Raw genomic sequence first — 21643 nt, 5'->3', positions numbered from 1 at the left:
AGAACATGGTGGTTGGTGAAGGGTAAGATGAGGTGAGTAAGAGAGCAGAAAGAGTAATGGGATGAGTGGACCAGATGAGAGGAATGCGCTCAGGGAGAATGCAGTGCAGCGGGGAAGAAGAGGGGATGGAGCAAGACAGGGGGTTAGGTGATTGAAATACACCGAGGGGCTGGGGAGACATAAAGATGTGAAGGTCAAAACGAGAGATGCACAAGGAGGTACACGAGAGGAGGAAAACAACAGATTTCCAAGCTGAGGATGGAGACAGCATGACTGGGGAGCAAAGAGAGCTGCAGAACAGCGAGTGAAATATGTAAATAAATGAAAGTTCATGTTTCTAATGCAAGGTCAAGAGTGAAAAGGAACAATTTTACAGCGATTTTCCTGATTAACAGTACTCAGTACACCAGTGGGTGATGGAGGGAGAGAGACAGACGGAGAGAGAGAGAGAGAGAGAGAGAGAGACTTTGATGAGTGAAGGTCTGAAGTTCCTGCCAGAAAGAGAGAGAGTGAGGGAGAGATTAAGTAAAACGGAAAGAGAGGGTGAGAGGGAACAAGAGAGGGGTAGAAAGTGAAAAGTGGGCTGAGCTTTGTGACAGGCAATTAATTGAAGCAAAAGTAGAGAAGATGAAAGAAGGAGAAAGAAATGAGTCCCCACTCCACTCATTTGTTTTGTCCTCTTTTCCCATTCATCCCTCTTCCTTTTTTCCCTGTCTTTCCTTGGCGCCCTCTCCTCCGCTTTTCCAGCACACTATAAAAACAGCGTGATTATGCTGCAGACTTGAGCTGCAGAACAAATCACATTTAGCGAAGGAGAGTGGGGAGATAGGACCAGCAGAGAGGCAGGAAAAGATTCCCACTGAGTCACAAAAAGAGGAAGAATGAGGCAGAGATTGCAAGGGGGAATGAGAGCATATTGCAGCTTGGAAGGAAACTATTGCAAAGGGCTGAGAAAAAAAAAAAAAGACGACACCAAGAAAGAGGAGGAAGGAGGGACAGCAGCAAAGAGACGGCGAGCGGTGACAGTTAGAGAGTTCTAACAATTCTCCTGAGGCCTCTGAGAAGAGGAGGGAAAAGAGGGGATCTTTAGGACAGCTGTGATGAGGAAGATGCATGATGAACGATGCAATAAAAGATAAGCGTAAAGAGAACAAGGAAGGGGACAGGAAAAAGGGGGAGGGGACAGATGAAAGGAGGGGGAATCAAGGATTAGATCGGGCGAAAGGTGGGCTGGCGAGGTATGGAGAGACTGCGGGTTTAAATAAAAAGAGAAGGAGAGAGATGGTGAGAATGAGATTAGACATGAAGGCATTGGGAGGGAAGAATTATGGGTTATGGACTAAGTGGAAATGAAGGAGGTAGGGGGGTACGGGACATGCAAAAAAATAGAAGAAAGCCTGAGTGGAGGAGAGGAAAGAAAAAGAGGACAGGAGAAAGTGACAGAACGAAGGTAATGAGACCAACGAAAGCGAGATTTGTAAAGGATTATGTATTATTTATAGAGGGAGCATTTTTTCTTTGCGCTGGATTTGATTGGCATAGCTGTAGCTCCCCGAGAGAGATGGAGTGATAATTTTAGACGAGGAAGAAAAGGGGTGGGTGAGGCGGGGGGGACTGAAGGTCTGCAGAGGGGAGGCGTGGAGGAGAAGAACCTCAAAGTCAGCTATTTCTTAGAATCAGTACAGTGCAAAACTCCGATTAACCTGGAGCGAATTTTAGCGTGCGCGTACACACAAAATATCATAAAGTTCATTTGCATACATGCCATGGAAATACTGCTCATCTTGCAGACTCTGGGGACGACGGAAAACGTGTACATCCAGATGGGAAGAGTTTGAAAAGTCGCCAGCAGATGACCCCAGAAGAGTGAAACCTACGAGCCGCTGTTATTGTTTTAATGAAAACAGTAATAACATAAGGGGTTGTGCGTTGTAGCCTCCTGTATTGATTCCCTCGTACACCCGTGACCAGCATGCAAAGAAAACACATGAACTTGGCTCACCTCCAACTGAAAGATAATGAGAGATAATGAATAGGAAGACAGTGACGGCACTGCTTCAAGGATGCATGGGGTCTTGTTTAGGGCAAATGGAAACAGCTCTCTCTTCTGTGACTTGTCTCTTTATTCTGTTGTTTCCTCTCTTCACTCGGAGATGTGGAGTGAGGAAAAAAAAAATAATAATAAGGGGAATGAGAGGCCAAGTCAGAGAGGTGCAGCAAGGTGGTAATTCAGCTCGCTGCACCGCCAAGGTAGTTTCTAGAATTTACCGTGACCGGGGGTTAGCCAGCAGTCCACCTGGCGGCCGCTCAAATCCACCGATTTTAACTCTCCACACCTCCCTTCATCCCCTCCCTCTGTCCTTCTATCCGCCGTCTCCTCCGACTTATAACTCAGCCCCGTAGTGGGACCATTAGGACGGGCCCCTGAACAACCTTGTCTTATGAATTTGCACATCTATTATTTATTTATTTGTTTATATATTTTGAAATGATGGCCCTTCTTGGATCTCTATAGTTGTAGTAAATAAAGGCCCTTTTTTTTTCCCAGGACCTGACGCTGGAGTTGGGGGTGGATGCCTGGGGTGGGGGGGGGGCTGGGTAGCGGCATTTCAAATTAAAGAAGCACCAATTGACTCCTATGAAATACTGCCCCCAGTTGGCTGGAGAGAGAAATGATTGTCCCCCGTTTTATTTATCCTTTGATCATAGCTGTCAGTGCAGTACCACAGTATTGATTGCACCGAGCATTCTCTCTTAATATAATTCAACGCTTGTGGAGTTTTTTATTATGGGCGCAGATTTTAATGGGGCCCAGATTAATACTTCTGTCACAGAGGTTGATCGTACCCCCCGCCTCCCCCCCCCCCAATTCCCTCTCTGCACTGTACTTTGCCAGTGAACCGAGGCACAAGCTCACGGCCTTGGTATGAATGGCAGACTATAAAACCTACAGTCAAACCAAAGTGCTGTACCAAGCTGTGTTATGAGTGGGATTCGAAAAATATGCGTCATCTTTCGTATATTTCGTCCGGCCCCTGCCAGCTGCAATATTATCCTGAAAGCGTTGCTTCCTAACTCCCTGCCATCATTTCCTGGTTAGAGCAGCAACCCCCCCACCACCAAATTCTCCCAATGCCTCTGTTCTTCTCACCCAGATTGATCATCCCCCATCATTCTGGGTGGCATCTCTCAGCAGGTGATAGCGAATGACAGTCGTCCCACTCACAACAGCGGTTAACAATACTTTATTTTTCTTTCGTTGTTTTTTTTTTTTCCTCTCACTTCATAGCTATATTGCCGCTGCTGAGTTCTTTTTGAAAGGGGTGGCAGCTGTCAGGATAAGTGGGTGTGCAAATGGACAGCTAAGTAGTTTCTCTGGCTACCTCCCAGACGCAGCAAACTTTTCACCGCTTTCTTTGTTTGTAGTCGCTCTCTTGCTTGAAGGTCTTTTTCCCTCTCAGTCCTGACAGGCCACTAATCACACAAAGATTCTGCACTGACTTTGTCAGAATGCACTGCAACACTTTTACAGTTTACACTGTTTAAAACAAAGGAGGCCAAGACCGGTTGCCACAGCGATGAGTAATAATAGCCATTAGGAAAATAATTGCAATGGCAGTGGCAGGCCCTGATGCCCCTCGATATGAATAACAATATTGATGTAGAGAATGGCAGCAATTATGACTACAATTAGTAGTAATTGTCAAGATTTTTTTTTTTCCCCTGCTCCATGGAGTATTAGGATCCCCCTTGTCTGTATCCCTTCATGGTTTCTTTCTTTCTCCAGTTCAATATCCACTGTGCCTCTCTTCCCTCTGATGTGATGAATATGTAGGCTTTGAGTATTTCATTAAAAGAGATTAAAATCGGGGGGAGAATTAAATTTGGATGAAGTTGGCGGGATCAGATGATGTCAAAGTAGCTTAATTGCAATATGCCATCCCCTGCATAAGCACGCCCAGTGCACATGCCCACCTATTGTACGTGCACACACGCAGACAGGAGCATATGAGATCATATCAGCTGCAGATACAGACATTTACTTTTGGCCCAAAGCGGCAAAGTCAGCAACTCTTGCGATGTCAGCCACCATCTGTTTGTCGCACAACATTTCTTGCCTTCTGAAGGTGTTTTTACAGAGCTCAGAGACACTGCGAGATGCAGCAGTGAAATATATTTACTCCCACCGTCTTTATCGGCACTCCTTATTGCCTGCTTCATCATTGTGTGTCAATATTGATGTCGTACTTTCTCTAAATCCTCCCTATGGCCAATACTTTGCCAGGGATGGAGGGAATGCAAATAAGGATGCAAATTGGTAAATACAAGTTCTGAGAGAAAAGCAAGCTGGTACTTTCTTCGAGGCAAGCACATATCACTTCTGGCTGTAGTTATATGACTAATTGCTCAGTGGATCATTTGAATTCAAGCAATGGAGCTTGGTGTCCATTGTGCTCAGCGGGAGGTGTGACTGAATCGAGCCGTGTCAATAGACTGACCCACAACACACACAGGGCGCACCAATCAGAGCATAATCAACCTCCTTATTACTGACTCTTGGACTGTGAGCGACATCAAAAGGGCTCCCTACTGCGTGTCATCATCCTTGTCTGAAAAAAAAAAAAAATAAAATAACTGCCAGGTTTCCGGCCTCAACAAGTTTGTTTAAAAGAATCTGTGTGAAAGGTGTCTGGGAGTTGTTGAGTGTGTTGTTGCCGTCACTCTGAATGCACGGAGATTTCTGTGCATCTGCATCCTCATTTTTTGTGAGTGGTCGTTAGACAAATGTTCCAGAAGGTGTCCGTGTCATGTGCTCATCACTGAGAAGAGCCAAGGATGCTGCATGATTCCCCCCCTTAGCACTTCGCAAATACCTGTAATGTAAGAACCATTACACCCGGAAAATGGAGTGTAATCAACAGGTTTGGTTTGCACCTGGATGAGAAATGGCATTAAGACTGAAGTACATCGGAGGATGCCACTGAGCTCTCGCTGCTCCGCTTATTGGCCATCTTTTCACACTGAGTTGATCACGTACTTGTACGATGAAACTGCAGTTTAGACGATTAATGCACACACAAGTGGCAGCGATGCCACACTCCAAACGGCGATCTGATTCTGCCTGTGTGTGGCTAATGTCTATGCGTATCCATTCATGTGTATGTGTTGCTGTTTGTTTATATTCAGGACTGGCGGTCACTTAGTGATTTAATAAGGCATAATGTATTCAAATTTGTGTGGTGATGCATTCTGTTACCGCCAGAGGCAGGAGGGCTGTTTGCACGTGTGTGCCTGTGCACATGAAAAGATGGATGGCAGTATTTATAATCATCTCTATTATAATCACAAGAACACATTGTTCACGAGGAACCCCTTTTACTTGTTGAGTCCTTTGGTGTCTCTCTCACTCAATTTTCTTTATCACTTCATCTTCCTCCCTCTCTCTGTTTCTCTCTTCTTATAATGATAATGAACAGCCAGTAAATGAAACTTGCTTTAAGTGCCTTATTTTGAAAGGTTTTATCTTGAGTGAGGTGCAAATTGAATATCTCTATTTCTCAGCATCTGTTCTTCTTATTTGTCCCTTTCTCTCTCTTTCTCCCTCTCCATCATCCTCCCTCTGTATCGCCATATTAACATCCATCTCTCTCTCTCTCTCTCCTTCAGCTCATTGTCAGGCAGTGCAGGCAGAGAATGTCACAGTCTTGGAGGGAGGTACGGCCCAGATCTCCTGCCGCCTGCAGAACTACGACGGCTCCATCGTGGTCATCCAGAACCCCCGCAGGCAGACTCTCTTCTTCAATGGCACGCGAGGTGTGTCCACATTTGTCTCTGCTGACAAACTAAAGCTGTCTGTGTCGAAGCATCGGCCCTCGGTGGCATTTGAAGCCTTTTAAACACATTAGCAATGGCCTGCCAACACTCACATTTACATTTCCCTGATTGCAAATGTCCTCACTTTTCCTTTGAAGCGATTCCACATTAAAAAGTCAGATAACCGCAGAGTTAATTTAGGAGATTGTTTTACTCTCTGCCCCAACAGTGTGACTGCTTTAACTATTTTAAAAGCATAGTTTGAAGCTCACTGCATAATCCACTCTTAACCCCAGTGATGAGATCAGAGCTTATTACAGCTTCTCATTAGAGCATGGCCTTGGCTATCACATGTTTTTTTTCAAATGCTGCTTTATGGCATATTATCATTGTAACCAATATAATAATGGAGGGAAATATCATTGAGGCCCTCAGGGTAAGCAAACATTACATGTTTCTTTGTAACTAATTAAGGGCAAAAAGTTGCAACCTTTGCCAATTTTTTATTTGCACTGCTAGGAAACCTTTGAGCAAGGGAACAATGATCAAGGATATTTAACACTGCCTTTAAAATTATGTGACGGGTGCTGTAATTGTAATTTTGTGTTCTTTTTAAAATGTAGCTGTACTCATTTATGCCTGCCTGAAATCTGGAACAAACTTCCTCAATTCATTAGCTCGAGCTTAAGGCTAAACTATGATTTGTAACAGTTTAGAGTTCAGGGAAGACGCCGAATATAATGAAATCATTTTGGTTTTTTAGTGGAGACCCACTAATCCCAACCTAGCCACCTAATTAATGCCCTGTTTTGAATTGAAAAAAAAAAATAAAAATAAATAAATATTCCTTTAATATGTGAGACCCAAATGTGCTGGAACAGGCTGTGATACAATTGTGTTTTTCATACAAATTGAAAACACAATAATAGAAAAGAAACATGGACACAGCAATGAAAACCAATCATCTACCAAATCAGATGTTGGCTACAAGAAAAAGGAAGTTTGTTATTATCAGGGCAACATCACAAATCTGCACAGAGATGCTGATTTTTTATTTATTTATTTATTTTTTGGCACGTTGTGTTATGATGGTGTTTTATAGCTTAGCTGTTTTTCCCAAATCACGACCCAACGGTCTGCTGCCATCCAACGTAGAAATCATTTCAGATCATCTCAACAGACGGAGCAGCCAATCCAAACACTTCAAAACCCCTGACAGTACATATGCTTGGCCGTCATTCAAGAAGCTTGGCTTCGAGCAAACTTCTCAATTCCTTTAACATTTACAACCCAAGATGAGATCTACTCAGTGATCTGAATGATTACCCCCCTCTGTCTGTAACATTCCTTGTTCCACCAAAAATTATTCAGAAAACAGCAATCTAGTATTAAAGGTTGTGCAACATTTTTCCAGCTTGATTTAGAGTCCTCATGTTTGGTTCCTTAGTTCACTTAGCTCACAATTTCAATCTGCTGCTTTTTGTGACTTTAACCAAATTTAGTTGAACATCAGACAGCCAAAGTGCATTCATTCATCCATCTTCTATCGCCTATCCGTTTCCGGGTTGCAGCGGCTGCTGGAGCCAATCCCAGTTCACTCTGGGTGAGGGCGGGGTCACCCTCACCAAACAAGATTAGGTAACTCCTGATTTTTTTTATCCGAATGCAGTTATGAAAGTGCATCAAGTGCTCTTACTTTTAAACACAACCTGAGGTAAACAGGTAGCAGATTCAGCTCCATTTAGACAGAAGCTTTTCACCAATGCAGTGTGCATTTTACCATTATGTTGTTCTTATCCTGAAAATAATGTGCGCACTTCTTCTCTGCCATCTTGCTGGGGGTTTGAAAACACTCACACACACACACACACACAGGTAACGTAGGTCAGCAGCAGGGCACAGACACATCACAGCTCTGCGCCTCAGCCGGTGGCACAGTACGTTACTGTCTGAAAAAAAGCAGGCTGCAGTCGGGATTTTCCTTTCCTTATCTGGAGAAATTCTTAAAATAACAGATTATTAAAAAAAAAAAAAAAAGTTACTGATTGCTTAACGCACAAAACTAATGCGTTATGTTAGGCATTACGCAAAAAAAGTAATTAAGAGTTACAACACTGGTCACCAGTTAACCCAAGCATGGTGTCTTTGGAACTGGCCCAGGAACCGAACCGGCAACCTATTTTTTGTGAGGCAACAGTGCTAACCACTATGCCTCGGTGCTGCCACTTGCAAAGTTATACTTCCAAGTATTTCTTTTTTATGTGTGCAATAGAAAAAGAACCACTCAGCTGCAAGATCACATAAGTGTCAGTTTCAAGAAGCCTTAAACTGGCTGTATATATATAATTTTTCAGGAATATAGAGTGACAGACAGATTCAAAGGTTAGTGGTGTGTTTAAGTATCCTCAGCTTCAGTCGTGAAAGAAAGGCTTTAGAGAAATGTCAGGAAAATTTGCAACTGATACAACCAGAGTCTTTGTATTTAAACCTTTATAGGATAAGAAGTAGATAGAAAGAAATTTTCAAAAATCTTTTTTCATTAGCTGTTATGAAGGTAAGCTCCACCCAAAGAACTGGTGGACTTCAACATATTTTTAACCACCGCATAAATACACAAAAGCATTTTTCCAAAGCAGACATTTTCTGTATGTTTGCCAACATACAACAGGATATTTTTACAAGTGAATGTTGGCACTTAATACATTTTCATGTTTCTGATGATTACAGCTTCCAGGACTTGTAATTACATTGATTGGACAATCAAGATTCCTGCACTCCTACCTAGAACAATCAAATTTATACTAAGATTAGATGACTAGAGAGCTGCTTTCATTGATACAGCATTCAAACACTTTTCTTCTGCTCACGTTAACTTCATTTGTCAGTCGCCTCAATTGAGGAGTGGCTTTAATTGGATAGCTGAGGTCACTGCTTTGGGAATCCTTACTTTCAACTCTCCCCCTAATTCTATCAGATCAGCGCTATCAGAAAGTTCTATTAAGTATTTAAACAGAGCAGCTCCGTCTGCTCTCCCACGAGACGTGGACTTGCACCTTTCGGAAAGAATGATGAGGCCTAATCGGAGTGCGGAAGAAGATGGGGCATGAAAGCTGGACTGAAAGAGAAAATGAGAAAGCATAAAGAAAAGAACAGGGGAGAATGAGACAAAGGGCAAAGGGCTGAGAAAGGTAGAGGAAAATAGAGAATAAGGACAGGGAATGCCAGGTGACAGAGGAAGAGAGAGCTCTGGGAAATGATCCAAAGGTTAGGCAACGTATAAAGTATAGATGGCTTCCTGAATCTAATTTGGCTCCCGTAAGCATGGAAAAGCCTTGTCAGTGGACATTTTCTGGGAGCATAAATTACATCCCAGTCTGGCTTTATCTACCTCCATGTAGGCTCCATCACTTGCTGTAGGGCCTCTCCATTTCAGAATATTGGCCATCTGACGCCCAGATATCAGGCTCACAAACGAATGCCTTTGTGTGCCTGGCTATTCCACATCTAACTGCCCAAATGGGGTCGCTGCTGTAAGTGCTGCGAATTAGACTGCGTGTTTTGCCAGCAAGCAACCAGTCAGGGGATGTGTTTTATGAGATTGTGGGCACTGATAGCTATAATAGAGCTGTGGAACTAACCAAATGGACCGTTTCCCCTCAGCGGTCCATATCTCTCTTTCTCCCCCTATTGCCAACTCTCCTCAGCATGCAAATGAGATAGCACAATAAAGGTGAACTTGGACTTGAACAGAAGTCTGACATTTAGTTGCCATTTAGTGCAGAGAGGGGGAAAAAAGATTTACCTATCTGGAGGGAATAGCTCTCTAACAATGCTCTCCCTGCCATCCAATGGAGGGGGAAATTTTGGGGGTTGGTCGGAGAGATTAGTGTGGTGTACTTCCAAGAAGAGTGGATGAACTCCATTGCTCCAGGCCGCTCTCTCAGAGTGTCTTTTGGATTTCTGCCTGTTTTTTTTTTTTTTTCTCCCAGCTGTCGCAGTATATATCTATATTAGTCCATTTCTTGTATTCTTTATTCCTCCTCCACGCGCTTTCTTGCACGACTTCTTATGCAAACACAAAGCCAATATCTATACTGTACTCTTGGTGTTGTGGGGAATTATCCTGGGAGATGGCTGGGTGTTTCATCAGGGAATTGTCTGCTGTTCCCTCCGTGAGCCAAAGCCAACACAAAGGACCGAGAAGAGGGACAGAATAAAATAGAGATGGAGAACGAGGGAGAGGTTTCACAGTCAATTCAATACAAAGTGAGTCTCAAAGGTATTTGTAAGAATCTATGGGCATCGAGCTACTGTCACGCACAGACTGTTATTAGCGTTATTTGTTATCATCCACATTTTTCTCACCATCGATTTTACCCTTTCTTCAGTAACAAAAGAAGAATCGTTGCATGTTCACATTTTCTCGTCCTCCCTGCCACTGTCTGTCTTTTTCTTTCTTCTTTGTGCATGAAGAGGTTTGCAATCGTGGCCCGTTCACACAGGGTCCAGGACTGTTGAAGCCATTAGGCATTTAAAAAGTCCATGTCTTTCTACTTATCGTTTTCAAACTTAGGTCATTTTCCACAGTCTTAATTGCTGTGTTTACCATGTGCGCAATTGCAGTATTTAGCTTGTCTCTTATTGATTCAAAGGGCAGCACCAAATTTATTAAACTGAGTTGTACTGCACAATATAAATTTGGGTTGTACAATCAGCTCTATTTGCATTGCACTTTCAGAAGAGTTAGCGAGAGCTAGCAAGTAACGGCAACTAAAACAATAATGTCTCAAGCCTATTATGATGAACAATAAAATTGACATGCACTGATTGGAAATGGACTTAGAGAGGAATAAAGTGTGCAGTACAAAGAGAATGAATGAACATTCTTTACTTTAGAATAGTCCAATCAGTGCTTGGGAAAATGAACAACACTCTCGCTCAAAGCTGGAAATGAAAGAAGCAAGACATCTGTTATGTTGTATCAATGTGCCGCCTGGAGTTCTCTATCGAGACTGACTTTGCAAACTCTCTCTGAACTTGCTTTTTCAAACTGAGCTTTAGATTTAGCAGCACTATCAATTCTGGAGCTGAAAATCATCCAGGGTGCTGCCACAGCCACTTTTTCTTCCATGTTTTGCAATTTTTCCTCTGCAGAGCTGTCTATGGGAGTGACATCACAAATTAGAAGGCAGTGAAAACTTTACCAGATTGTGGGAGATAAGACGGACTGTTTGCAAATACAGAGCACGCTATCTGTGGGCAGAGAAATTAGTTGAAAATATGATACAACTCAACTAAAGCAGGCCTTACATCGTGTACTTTGTTTGACGTATTTGCCGATTAATGCACACAAAAAGATGTGCATTGCAGAAAGGTGGATATACTGTATTTTCAAAGATTAGAATATGATATGTATATGATTAGAATGTGATATATTCTAAAGGTGAAATAACAAGGAAAGGTTGTGTTATTCATGCAAAGTAGCAGCAACAATTCATGACCAATGTCTTTCAACTACAGAGCCGTACATACCAAGCACTTTCAGATCTGCAGTTTGAATCTAACTTTTACCTTTATCTGCAATAAAAGTGTGAGCAATTGCAGCATCCTGCATTTTCTTGGCTTATAAGTGGCAACACTGGCTCTGAGCTACTTTTAGGGCCTATTCCATTTCCCTTTGAATGGTTCAGCTTTGCACCATCCTGATTTCAATCAAACATTTGTTTGGGGGGGGGGGGGCATTTGCAATGTGGGATCCAGTATATGGCCATTGCAGGCTGCTGTCCTCGTTCAAAAGAGGCTAATAAAGCCATATCTTCTACCGTTGTCTACAATGGAGTTAGTTGGAGAACCTCAAACAACAAGAAAAATTGTGGCTATGATGCATACAGAGAGTGGCACAAGTCCTTACAGCAACTATTGCTCAGTCACTATTTGCGCATAATTATTCAGTGCCAGCCATCACGTGGCCCAGAAACAGGAAATTACTCCTGTGATTTAAGATACCAAAAATACCAAATACCCCAAGACAGAGCAATAAACTAAAGTGAAGAAGTGGCTTTAATAGCCCTCTCTTCTGTAAAATTTCTAATCTTGAACCAAACGCTCGCCTGCAAAACCAAAATGAGTTTACAAACCATCTCCCTGGGGTGCTTCTCATCTATAAATAAATTCAAATTAAGGTAAGTAAAGGTCTGCCACTGAAATAGGTCCAAGCAATATGACACTGTCTTTTGCAGATTAAGCTTTTGTGTGTCCATGTAAGACACACTGCACAATTAAAAGTGAATTAATTACACCCTGACCAAGAGACAAAATGTTCCTCATTGTTTTCTGATAGTTTCTTGAGACTTTTCTTTTTTATATGAGTTTAGTTTTTATTGGCTGTTTAAATGTTTATTCCATTATATGTACACAGTCTGATAAACTGGCCCTCACTGAGCTTGTTCTGCCCTTTCTGTCACTTACCCCCCCCCCCCCTTCCACCGCACCTTCACTTCCTTATTTTTCACCAACCACAACCCACGCTGGCCCACTTCCCTACCATCCTCTCCTCACTTCCACCCTGGCCATCATCCTCACCTGCCTCCAGCACTGAAGGACGACCGCTTCCAGATGGTGCTCTTCACGCCACGCCTGGTGCGCATCACGTTGACCAACGTCAGCGTGTTCGATGAGGGCGGTTACTTCTGCCAGCTCTACACGGACGCCACGCACCACCAGGTGGCAACGCTCTCTGTCCTGGTGCCACCGGAGACGCCCACGGTGGACGCGAAGGAGGAGGCTGTGGAAGGTGGCGAGGTCGAGCTCACCTGCATGTCACCACGCAGCAAGCCGGCCGCCACCCTGCGCTGGATCCGTAATGGCCGGGAAATACCAGGTACCAGGATATGGCTGACAGACGGACTGATGGATGGTTAGATGATAGTGAGGGATAAATGAGGAAATTAATGAGGTAATATAGGGCAGGTGACATGAAATGGGTGAATGATATCACAGATTGAGCGTTGGAAAAAAGGGGGGGAATGAATGGATTGGTGATTGATGAGTTGACAGAGGGAATGGGAGATGGATTACTTGGTGGAAGCAGGTAGAGACTGATGGATGGATAAATAGATGGAGGGAATGAAGGTTTTGGCTGCAGGGCTTCCAAAATCTATCTTCTCCTCCTGTTTCCTTGATTTTGATCCAGTGTTTTTTGCAGTATTTAGAGGCAATAATCTAGTTTCAAACGATCTAACACACTTTTCTAAGTCTGAGCAGAAAAAACTTTCCATCTCTATTACTTTGAGAAAAGTTTTAAATTCCCAGCAAGAGTGTAGACTCTCTATCTATCAGCCGATCTATAAGTTGGGGATAGATTTTAATACATTTCTGTTTTTACGAGATGTCCATGAGGCAAAATCTTTCACTGCCCAAACAGATACATGCACCTCCTTTCCTCTATATCTCTTTTTGCATGCTCTGTTGGAAATTAAATTCAAATAACCTTGATTTGACAAGTACCCTATTGGATGAAAGCACAGATGGTACATAGACTGCAGATTTTCTTAGTCCAGTTTTCCGCTACACTCACCATACTTCTTTGCTTCTGATAAATCTGTGAGGCAGCCATCAGTCTGTTACCTTGATCTTTCCTTCATTAAAACTTGTCTATCTCCGTCAGCTCCCCTCAGCTAAAGAGGCATTTCGCTCAATAATACATCTGACACCGATCTCTCCATTGCTTTCAGTCTGTATAACCTATGCCATTTGTGTATACTGTAAGTTACATTGTGATTTGAATTCCTCAAAAACACTGTTCAGTCAGCTGCATACAGAGAAAAAGAAAAACTAGCAGACTTTATTGTTAAGCAGCTCCCACTGAAGCTTTTGGCGACTGTTTTAATTTAGCTTTTCAAATTATTTTGATGAATATTCTTGTTCATTAATTCATATTCACCGCCTCCCAATAACCCAGACAGACCAAGGGAAGTCGTCGGAGATAATCTGGCGTCACCAGTTTTGGGACGTGCATTGAGCAATGTTTTTGCCCTTTGAAGCTCCTAAACTCCGTGTCAGCCATCGTCTCTTTTACTTTCTATTTTTGGCTGATGCTCAGCACCTCTTTCATCCAGTCGCTTCCCCTTTTCTATGTCAGAACATGCCTGTCACCATCATTTCATCTCCACTCCCTCTGTCCTTCCTCTTCCCCTTCACTTCCTCCATTGCCTTTCAACTGATCTCCGTTCCATTATTTTTTTTGTATTTCACTGCTGACAAAGATGTGATGCTCCTTGGCTTGCTTATTGGTTGCTTTAAGAGCCAAAGAGACAGACACGGGGCTGCTCTTTTGTCTCTCTAGCCTCATCTTGTTACTGTTTCCTCTCCCTGTCTCCTTGTCTTTTCTTGTCTCTCCTTTTCTCCTTCCCTCTAATCTCTTCTCCTCATAGCTCTTCTCCTCCCCTCTCTTTTGGCCCTGAGTTAAATGAACTGTGACACTAGAGGTTAGAGGCAGATCCCAACAGATATAGGACAGCAGTCTTTAATTACGACACTATCTTCCCACCGCTCGCGTATTCCCGCTCATCTGCACCCACCGCTATCCTGTCTCACGCGTCAATTGGGCCTGCTTTCATTTGCTCTCTGGCAATAATTGGAAACTCAGCGCGATATAAGTAATATTGTTGTATTCTGTCTCAACAAGCACAAACTCCCACCACAGGACCATGTCAAGTCCCGTTAGTTTGGCCCTGCTGTTCCTCGTCCTTCCTTCTGTCCCTCCTCCTCCTTTTTTTTTTTCCTTATTCCATTCTGAATCAGGCTTAGCACCCTTATCATCCTCTTTCACGTCTCAGCTCGTCTCGCCATTGTGCCCGTTTTGCTGCCATCCCTTTCCATCTCTGAGTCCCCGCCTCTCTTTTACCTTTCTTCTCTCACCCTGTTCCTTTGACACCCCTCTTCCACTATGTCTGCCTCAGTTAAAACCTCAATTCGGCTATGCATATTCCCTCTTTCATCCTTCCCTCTCCTCCATCTCGGTCTTGCTTTCTTTCACTTGCACAAAGCATTCCGCTGATTTACCAGCTGCAAACAAACAGTTCTGCTGTTCATAATTGCCATGAAATATAGATGCAAACTGCTTTGACTTCTCTGTCTCCCTCTCTTATTTTGTCCTCTACAGCATACCTGCTGCTGCTCCTCAAAGCCAGATTGTTAGTTACTTATTTCTTCTTCCTCTCTTTCCGCTCATTTAATCTGTCCTGCAGTATGCTCTCTTCCTGGAGTCACCCACCATAGGTGTGATGTCTCAGCGGGGAAAAAGGAAGAACGACCATGTTTTGGCTGCTGTTTTGTTACTTGGCGACACTCGTTTTCTTCCCTCCCATTATCTCACCCCCTCTCTGTTCTCTCTGTCTCTCTCCCAGGTGTAGTGTCCCAGCAGGACAACGGGAAGACATTCAGCGTCTCCAGCACCATCCGGATCCCAGTAGAAAGGAAAGACAATGGGGCAGCGCTGAGCTGTGAGGCATTCCACCCAGCACTGGGCACACAGAGGAGGATTCGGCACTACCGTCTGGATGTGTACTGTAAGACTCACCCTCAGGCCCAGCGTGTGTGTGTTTGTGTGAAGACATTTTTTTATCAGTGTGTTTTAGTGTTTTCCAGCCATCTTGGAAATGAACACACATAACGTTCAAAGGCGCGCATTAAGGCGAACAGATAGACAAATGCTGAGGGCACCACATTGGCACAAATGATCTGAGCAGTTCAACTCCTGGCCAACTGGACTCTTTGATGCATTTCATTCCTTTGCTCTCTGTCAGCCTCAACTGTCCTATTAATGAAGGCTTGCAAATGGCCAAAAAAATCACTTTAAAAAAACATATATTATTCCATCTGTCTTGCTGTCACTTAAGTTGCCTTAGTCCTGGTTATTACAGTTTTACTTTAATGGCAGCAATAATTTGTGACGGTAACGGCCTCATTTTTCAAATGGTGGCCATCTAATTTTAAAGTGACTCTCATCTATACACAGTTCAGGATTCTCAGTCCAGACTCGATACTCACAGCCACCTTGTATGAGACCTGCTCTCATTAAAACCTAATACATAAAAATCTTGTCATGCAGAGAGCAATAGGCCTGTGGCGACGGTAAGGTCCTGGCCTGAGGTTTAAGAAGCGAGCCTTCGCCCAGTTGAGAAAACCTTAGGCACATTAGTATTCGCATTGACCCTTACTTTTCACGGTCTGATTGATGTTTGCTTGCTTATTTGTACAAGTTAGTATGCACTGAACATATGTCCACTTGAGGGAGGCAAAAGCAGGAAAAGTTGCTGCAATAGATTCTATCATTTATAATTGGCTTAAGCCTAAAATCCACAAGGGCTCAAAAAGATTTTTTTTTTTTTTTTTAAGCTTGAATCTCAATATTTTTTACATTTGCAGATGATTAATTGGGATTAATGCTTAAATGCCAGACAAGCCTAATTTCTTAAAGTCTAAAAGTCCTCTGTAAATATCTATTAAAGTTAAAATCATTCTTTGGACCTAATCTTATCAAAAATTTAAAATTGGCCTCCTTCTCTGTAGTTTTGACATTTCTGTAGTTAGATTTTTTTTTTTTTTTTTTTTATCAAACAGAGAATTCGTCTGTGGAGTTACTCTCAAATGATGCTATTTATTTATATTGTTGTGTTTTCAAATCCCTTATGTAAAATATAAAATAAAAATGGGTGAGTGTAGATTTTAGTTCTTTGTTTTCACTCCCTCTACCACTCACATCCACCCAACAGATGCTAAAAGTGCATACAATTGTTTTAGTCCACCAGTGTGACTGTGACGCTGCTCAACAAGTCAGCCAAGATTCATTTACTCTATTTGTGCTCCCACATCAGTATTACTGTCGGGTCAGCATGATTTCTCTCTGATGGCTTATCAATAATTTTGAATTGGTCAAACATTTCGCCCGCCTGTGCAATTATTTGGCGATGTGATTGGTGACGCTACCTCTGCAGCGGCCTCTCGGTACATTTCGTTTGCCACATGTATATATATTAATGTTTGTTGAGAGATCAGAATGATTCATATTCAACACTTTTGTCAATCTACATGCTGCTGTGTCTCTCCAGCCAGAGAGCTGGCAGTAATGACGAGCTGTCATTGTGCATTTGGCTTCCCATCTCTCTGTTACCGAAGTGAGTGCAGTACAGCAGCTGCTCGAGCGGTGGGCTGCTTATGGTAACAGGTGTCTCAGCTGTGGGATTGTTGGCTGGTTGCCTTGGAAACAGATGTTAAAGACCCTACCCCCTGTCACCTTCTCACTGGTCCCCTGTTCCTCCTTTTTTTGTAGCCTTTCTTGTCACCGCTCTCGTGTCCCCCCCCCCCCCCAACTTCTATGATTGTGGCTGAAATTTGATGATTTTGATCCAGTATAGTTTTAGTACTATGCTTTTCTTATTTTCTCTGTCTCACACTCGTTTATCTCCCTCTCCTGCTTTCTCTGCAGTTGCACCCACAGTGAGAATTGTTCCTCCTTCTGGCATTTTGCGAGAGGGCGACTCGCTCACCCTCACCTGCTCCGTCACTGGAAACCCTCTGTAAGTCTGTGCTTTGAGTCTAAATGTGTGTATCTCTTTGTCCTACATTAGTTTGAAAAACATGTGAATGACAGCTTTTAATAATAGAAGCAATGTTTGTATTCATGGTTTAAGGAGGTATGATGACTTCCTATATTCATCAGTCTTCAAAGATTTATTTAAATCACAGATGAGGCTTCCGCAGGATATGACAGTGGGGTATTAAACAGCTGCTGCCAAGCGCTGCTTGTGAAGCTGTTTTCGGTTTGTCATTGCAGTGTGTTTAGGCATTTTCTCTCATTCTATAATAAATTCATGACAAAATACACGATTTGTCGCAACAAACTGGCTGTGATCAGAGGGCTGCAATGAGCCTCGACAAATCGGCTTAAGGATACACAGGAAGCTTTTAATTGATGAGGACATGCCGGAGGTTTCCGAGTTCAATGTCAACTTTTACGAGGCGAGGTGTATTTTCAGCTTTCAGGTCGTGCCGTCGTCAAACAGTGGGTAACGACAAACAAACGGCACTCTTCTTTCTGTCTGTGAGGAGGATAGACAGTATTTCCCGTCTGTTTATCCTGCCACAAAGGTCCCAGATTTCACCCTTTTTCTGGTGTTTTATTTGAAGTTTTAAAGATATATTTGTGCTTTTAAGAACCAAAAAAAAAAAACATCTCAGTAGAGTTTTACAACAACTCCCTCTAGCATCAAGCATGTACTTGGTGTCTGGCTGTGCAGGGTTTCTCCGACATTTTCTGTCTTGTGGCTGCTAGCTTAGCAATCGAATTACTCTTTTTTTGTTATTAATAAAGTTAAAGCAACAAAGAAAAAAAAAAATGGGCAAATGCATCAAGGGAAGATGCGCTGGGAGCAAATAAGCAAAGAAGTTCTACCAGCTCATTGTAAGGCACAGCTTTTGAATATGGGCTAAATATGTGTATTTCTCTGTGGATTAAGTGTTTTACTTTAGCAGTATTTGTAGCCAATCTACAGCTGCTTTATGAATTGGAAAAAAACGCATTTATCTCTTCACTTTATACAATATGGGGCCTCTAAGTTCACCCATTTATCCAGAGTACCTAAATAAATTATTCTGCGCACGAAAATGTAGAATAAGGTTGAATTCAGCGACCTGTAATAATTGCAAAAGTCTGAGCCAAAGGTCATCATTACTGTGACCACAGAGTATACAGAGTAGCTCAGCTGTTACACTAATGAGCTTGATCTATCGAACGTTTGGGAATGTATCTTTGGAAAACAATGAATATAAATATAGAAAAAAAAAAAGAAAAAAAAAAAGATGTACATTCTGATGATTTGAAACAGTATTTTAGATGATAAAAACACAGACGAACACACACGAAAAAGAAATGAGTTTCTGCCCCAGAAGGTTGATTGAAGGTTGACTCGTCAGCTATAGAAATTAGAAATCAGAAATGGAAGGCGATCACACAAATATTGAAATAGATTTTTCACGTGAGTATCATTTACCAAACAGAGAAAATATCCTTCTCCTTTGCAACTCTTTTGTAATCATCCAACCTGCACCGCTACAACTTACTGGCCACAGCGGAGAGAGAAAGAACCAGAGGAAAATATATTATATATTAATATTTATATTGAATATATAAATATATTGCAGCAATCGTTAACAACTTTGAAACATTTGTGTTTGATCAGACCCCAATAGTTTCAGAAAAAGCTTTTTCCCAGAGTATCTTAAAATAACTATACTGGCACACAGCTCTTTACCCTCCCTGTGTTTGTCTGATGCAATTGTATAATCGGTTGTTGAAATGAACACTAAGTTGGCTTTTTCCAAATAATTGCTATCCCATGTAATTCCAGGGTTCTTTCTTAGAAAACTCAGGATAATTAGCAAATACATCAACTTGGATACATTCTCTGTAATTACTATAAGACGTCTCTGTTCCTCCCGGGATCTATTCAGGAATAAGCAGCAGCCTTGTATCACTTCCTTTGTAAGAAATAGGAAATAGACATAAAGTATGAACACGTGCTGTTCCTTAAAAATGACGCAGGCCCTCATACCATGAACTGAGGATAGTTTTTGTATTCATGACAGCGAGCCAAAGTGTGGTATCTGTAGTATCAACTGGCGTTTAATATTTGATGGACGGATAAAAACTATCTGATCCATATTTTATTCCGTGGAGAACAAAAGGTAAAGCTGCTTATGACTGGAGGCAGAGAGGTTAGCAGAAGGGTAGGAGTACCAGTCATTAATCGGAAGTGTGGCCATGTTACAAATTTGTATGTGACTCAATGTGTGAGGTTAGACTTACTAAACCAAATCAGCAATCAATACTTTTAAGAGCCAGCTTTTAAACAAAGCCGCTTTTTTTGTGTGTTCACAGCCCCTTGTGAACTTTCCAGAAGGGTATTGGGTCCTAAACTCTTGAAACCTCCTCTAGATGGTCCATCCGTCTGTGGGGATCAAGTCCAATAAAGCTCCCCAGTAAAGCTTCATGCAGCCAACGTGTGTGTGTGTAATGAAATCCCACAGTGAGCACTGGCTAAGAAGTATATTGGCCATAGCCACGCACAAGCTTTGTAACTGCTGGCTGGGGACAGTGTGTGTGTCTTTTTGCGTATGCTGTTGTGTCTGTGTTATACATGTGCGCGTACATGACAATGAGAGACAGGGACAGTGGGCCACTCCACACGGGGACCCTCATCTCACGCTGGACTGCACACATACACACAAACACACATGCACACAAAGTCGCACACATATTACAGTCCCCTTGTCACCCTCACGCTTTCTCTCTGGCCCTGTTAGCGGCCTGTTAAGCATTAATGACCAATTATGTGCCACTTCCTTTCTGTGAGGGGGTACACTCATTGTCTGTCCGTTATTAGGAAGAGGGATGGAGACAATGTCTTGTCATTTTGTTTGATTGCCTGCTTATTTGTGTGTCTGCACTTGGAACAATCTGTACGTGTGTGTTAGAGAGAGTACCAGTACATGTGTGCATCAGCACGAAGAGGGAATGGAAGGAGATCATCTATGCGCACGTTTAGTCTGTGTAGGAGTGAGGGAGATTGTGTTCATGTGTGTGACTAAGCAAGAAAGAGGTTTAATTACACTTCCTGAGGGATTAGAATCCAGATGAGTCAGGATTGTAATCTGGCCAGGGTGACAAGAGCCATGACACCCAGCCAGACACACATGCACACTGACACACACACACACACACACACACACACACACACACCGCCTTGTTCGCCAGGGTGTCTCTGTAATCCTTTCACCTCCTGTGTGAGCTGCCTGCTTGCCTTTCATGACCAATGCATTTTGTCTGCCTGCTCTTTCCTGTCATCTCCCACCATCTCTTCTTGTCTTCGTTCCTTCCCCCACCTGCAGCAATGCTTTCTTTCTATTCCCATCTCTCCTTTTGTTGGTGTGTTGTTTTTTTTTCCCTCCACACTTCACACTACTTCTGTCCTATATACCGGCTTCTCCTACCTGCCAACGTTTTTACACAGTGGCTGCCCTCTTATTATCCTTCTTCTCATTATTTGTCAGGATGCAGCTCTGTGCTGTTATTGGCTCCCTTTCCAAACTCCTGTTATACTTCCTTCTCATGCCATCCTTCCCCCATGGGCTCCTTCACCCGCTTCTTTCACTTGTCTTTTTATTTATAGCATCCTCCGTTCTGTGTGCTTCGAACCTTGTCTCTTTTCATTTCGTCATTCCTAACACCTTTTAGTGCCTGAGGTTTTTAACTAAATTTGATTAAAATCAGTATGCTACAAGTGGAATTACTGACAGAGCTAGTTGTCGCTCAGTTGTCAGCGCTTGGCAAGTCACTAGAAAATGTAATCCCTTGTTAGCCTAGGTTACCTTTTCTACACGGTCCAAATTCTGCACACCCACACATCCCATCTTCTGTGTTAAACAGGTGCGGATGCAGAAAACAACACATGCGGGCATCCAAGTATTTACTGAGGATCAACAGCTTGATAAATAGAGTTCTGTTTCTGTTTCAGTATCCGTCCTCAGGGAAAAACTGAACGCAGATTTACCGATAGCTAATGTTTGCAAGCTACATGTGATGTATTGAAAGAGCTCAAATGTGTTTATGTGTTAATTCTCCTCTCTTAGTGGAGACTAACTGTCCTCCCAGCTAAGACATCCCAGGCTACAGGCACAAACAACAGATATAATTGCTGAAATTCAAACTGTCATCCCTCGTACTGCTTCTTTTTGAAAAGTAATCGGATTACTGTATCTCAGTACCAAG

The 21643-nt window shown here is 42.6% G+C and overlaps 1 protein-coding gene across 3 annotated transcripts in view; it reads left to right on the top strand.

The window, feature by feature from the left end:
- The window catches only part of cadm4 (cell adhesion molecule 4), a 134407-nt gene that overhangs the window by 101528 nt on the left and 11236 nt on the right, over window positions 1-21643 (top strand). For all 3 annotated transcript variants that reach the window (XM_029505286.1, XM_029505287.1, XM_029505284.1), the window contains exons 2-5: window positions 5668-5814; window positions 12407-12694; window positions 15222-15383; window positions 17303-17393. In XM_029505286.1, the coding sequence (XP_029361146.1) occupies window positions 5668-5814; window positions 12407-12694; window positions 15222-15383; window positions 17303-17393 (688 nt within the window). The remainder of the gene's footprint in view (window positions 1-5667; window positions 5815-12406; window positions 12695-15221; window positions 15384-17302; window positions 17394-21643) is intronic.

This window comes from Echeneis naucrates, chromosome 6 (genome assembly GCF_900963305.1).
Source record: "Echeneis naucrates chromosome 6, fEcheNa1.1, whole genome shotgun sequence".
NCBI classification, from domain to species: Eukaryota; Metazoa; Chordata; class Actinopteri; order Carangiformes; family Echeneidae; genus Echeneis; species Echeneis naucrates.
The sequence above is the reverse complement of the archived record's forward strand: the minus strand, read 5'-3'. Positions and strand labels throughout refer to the sequence as shown.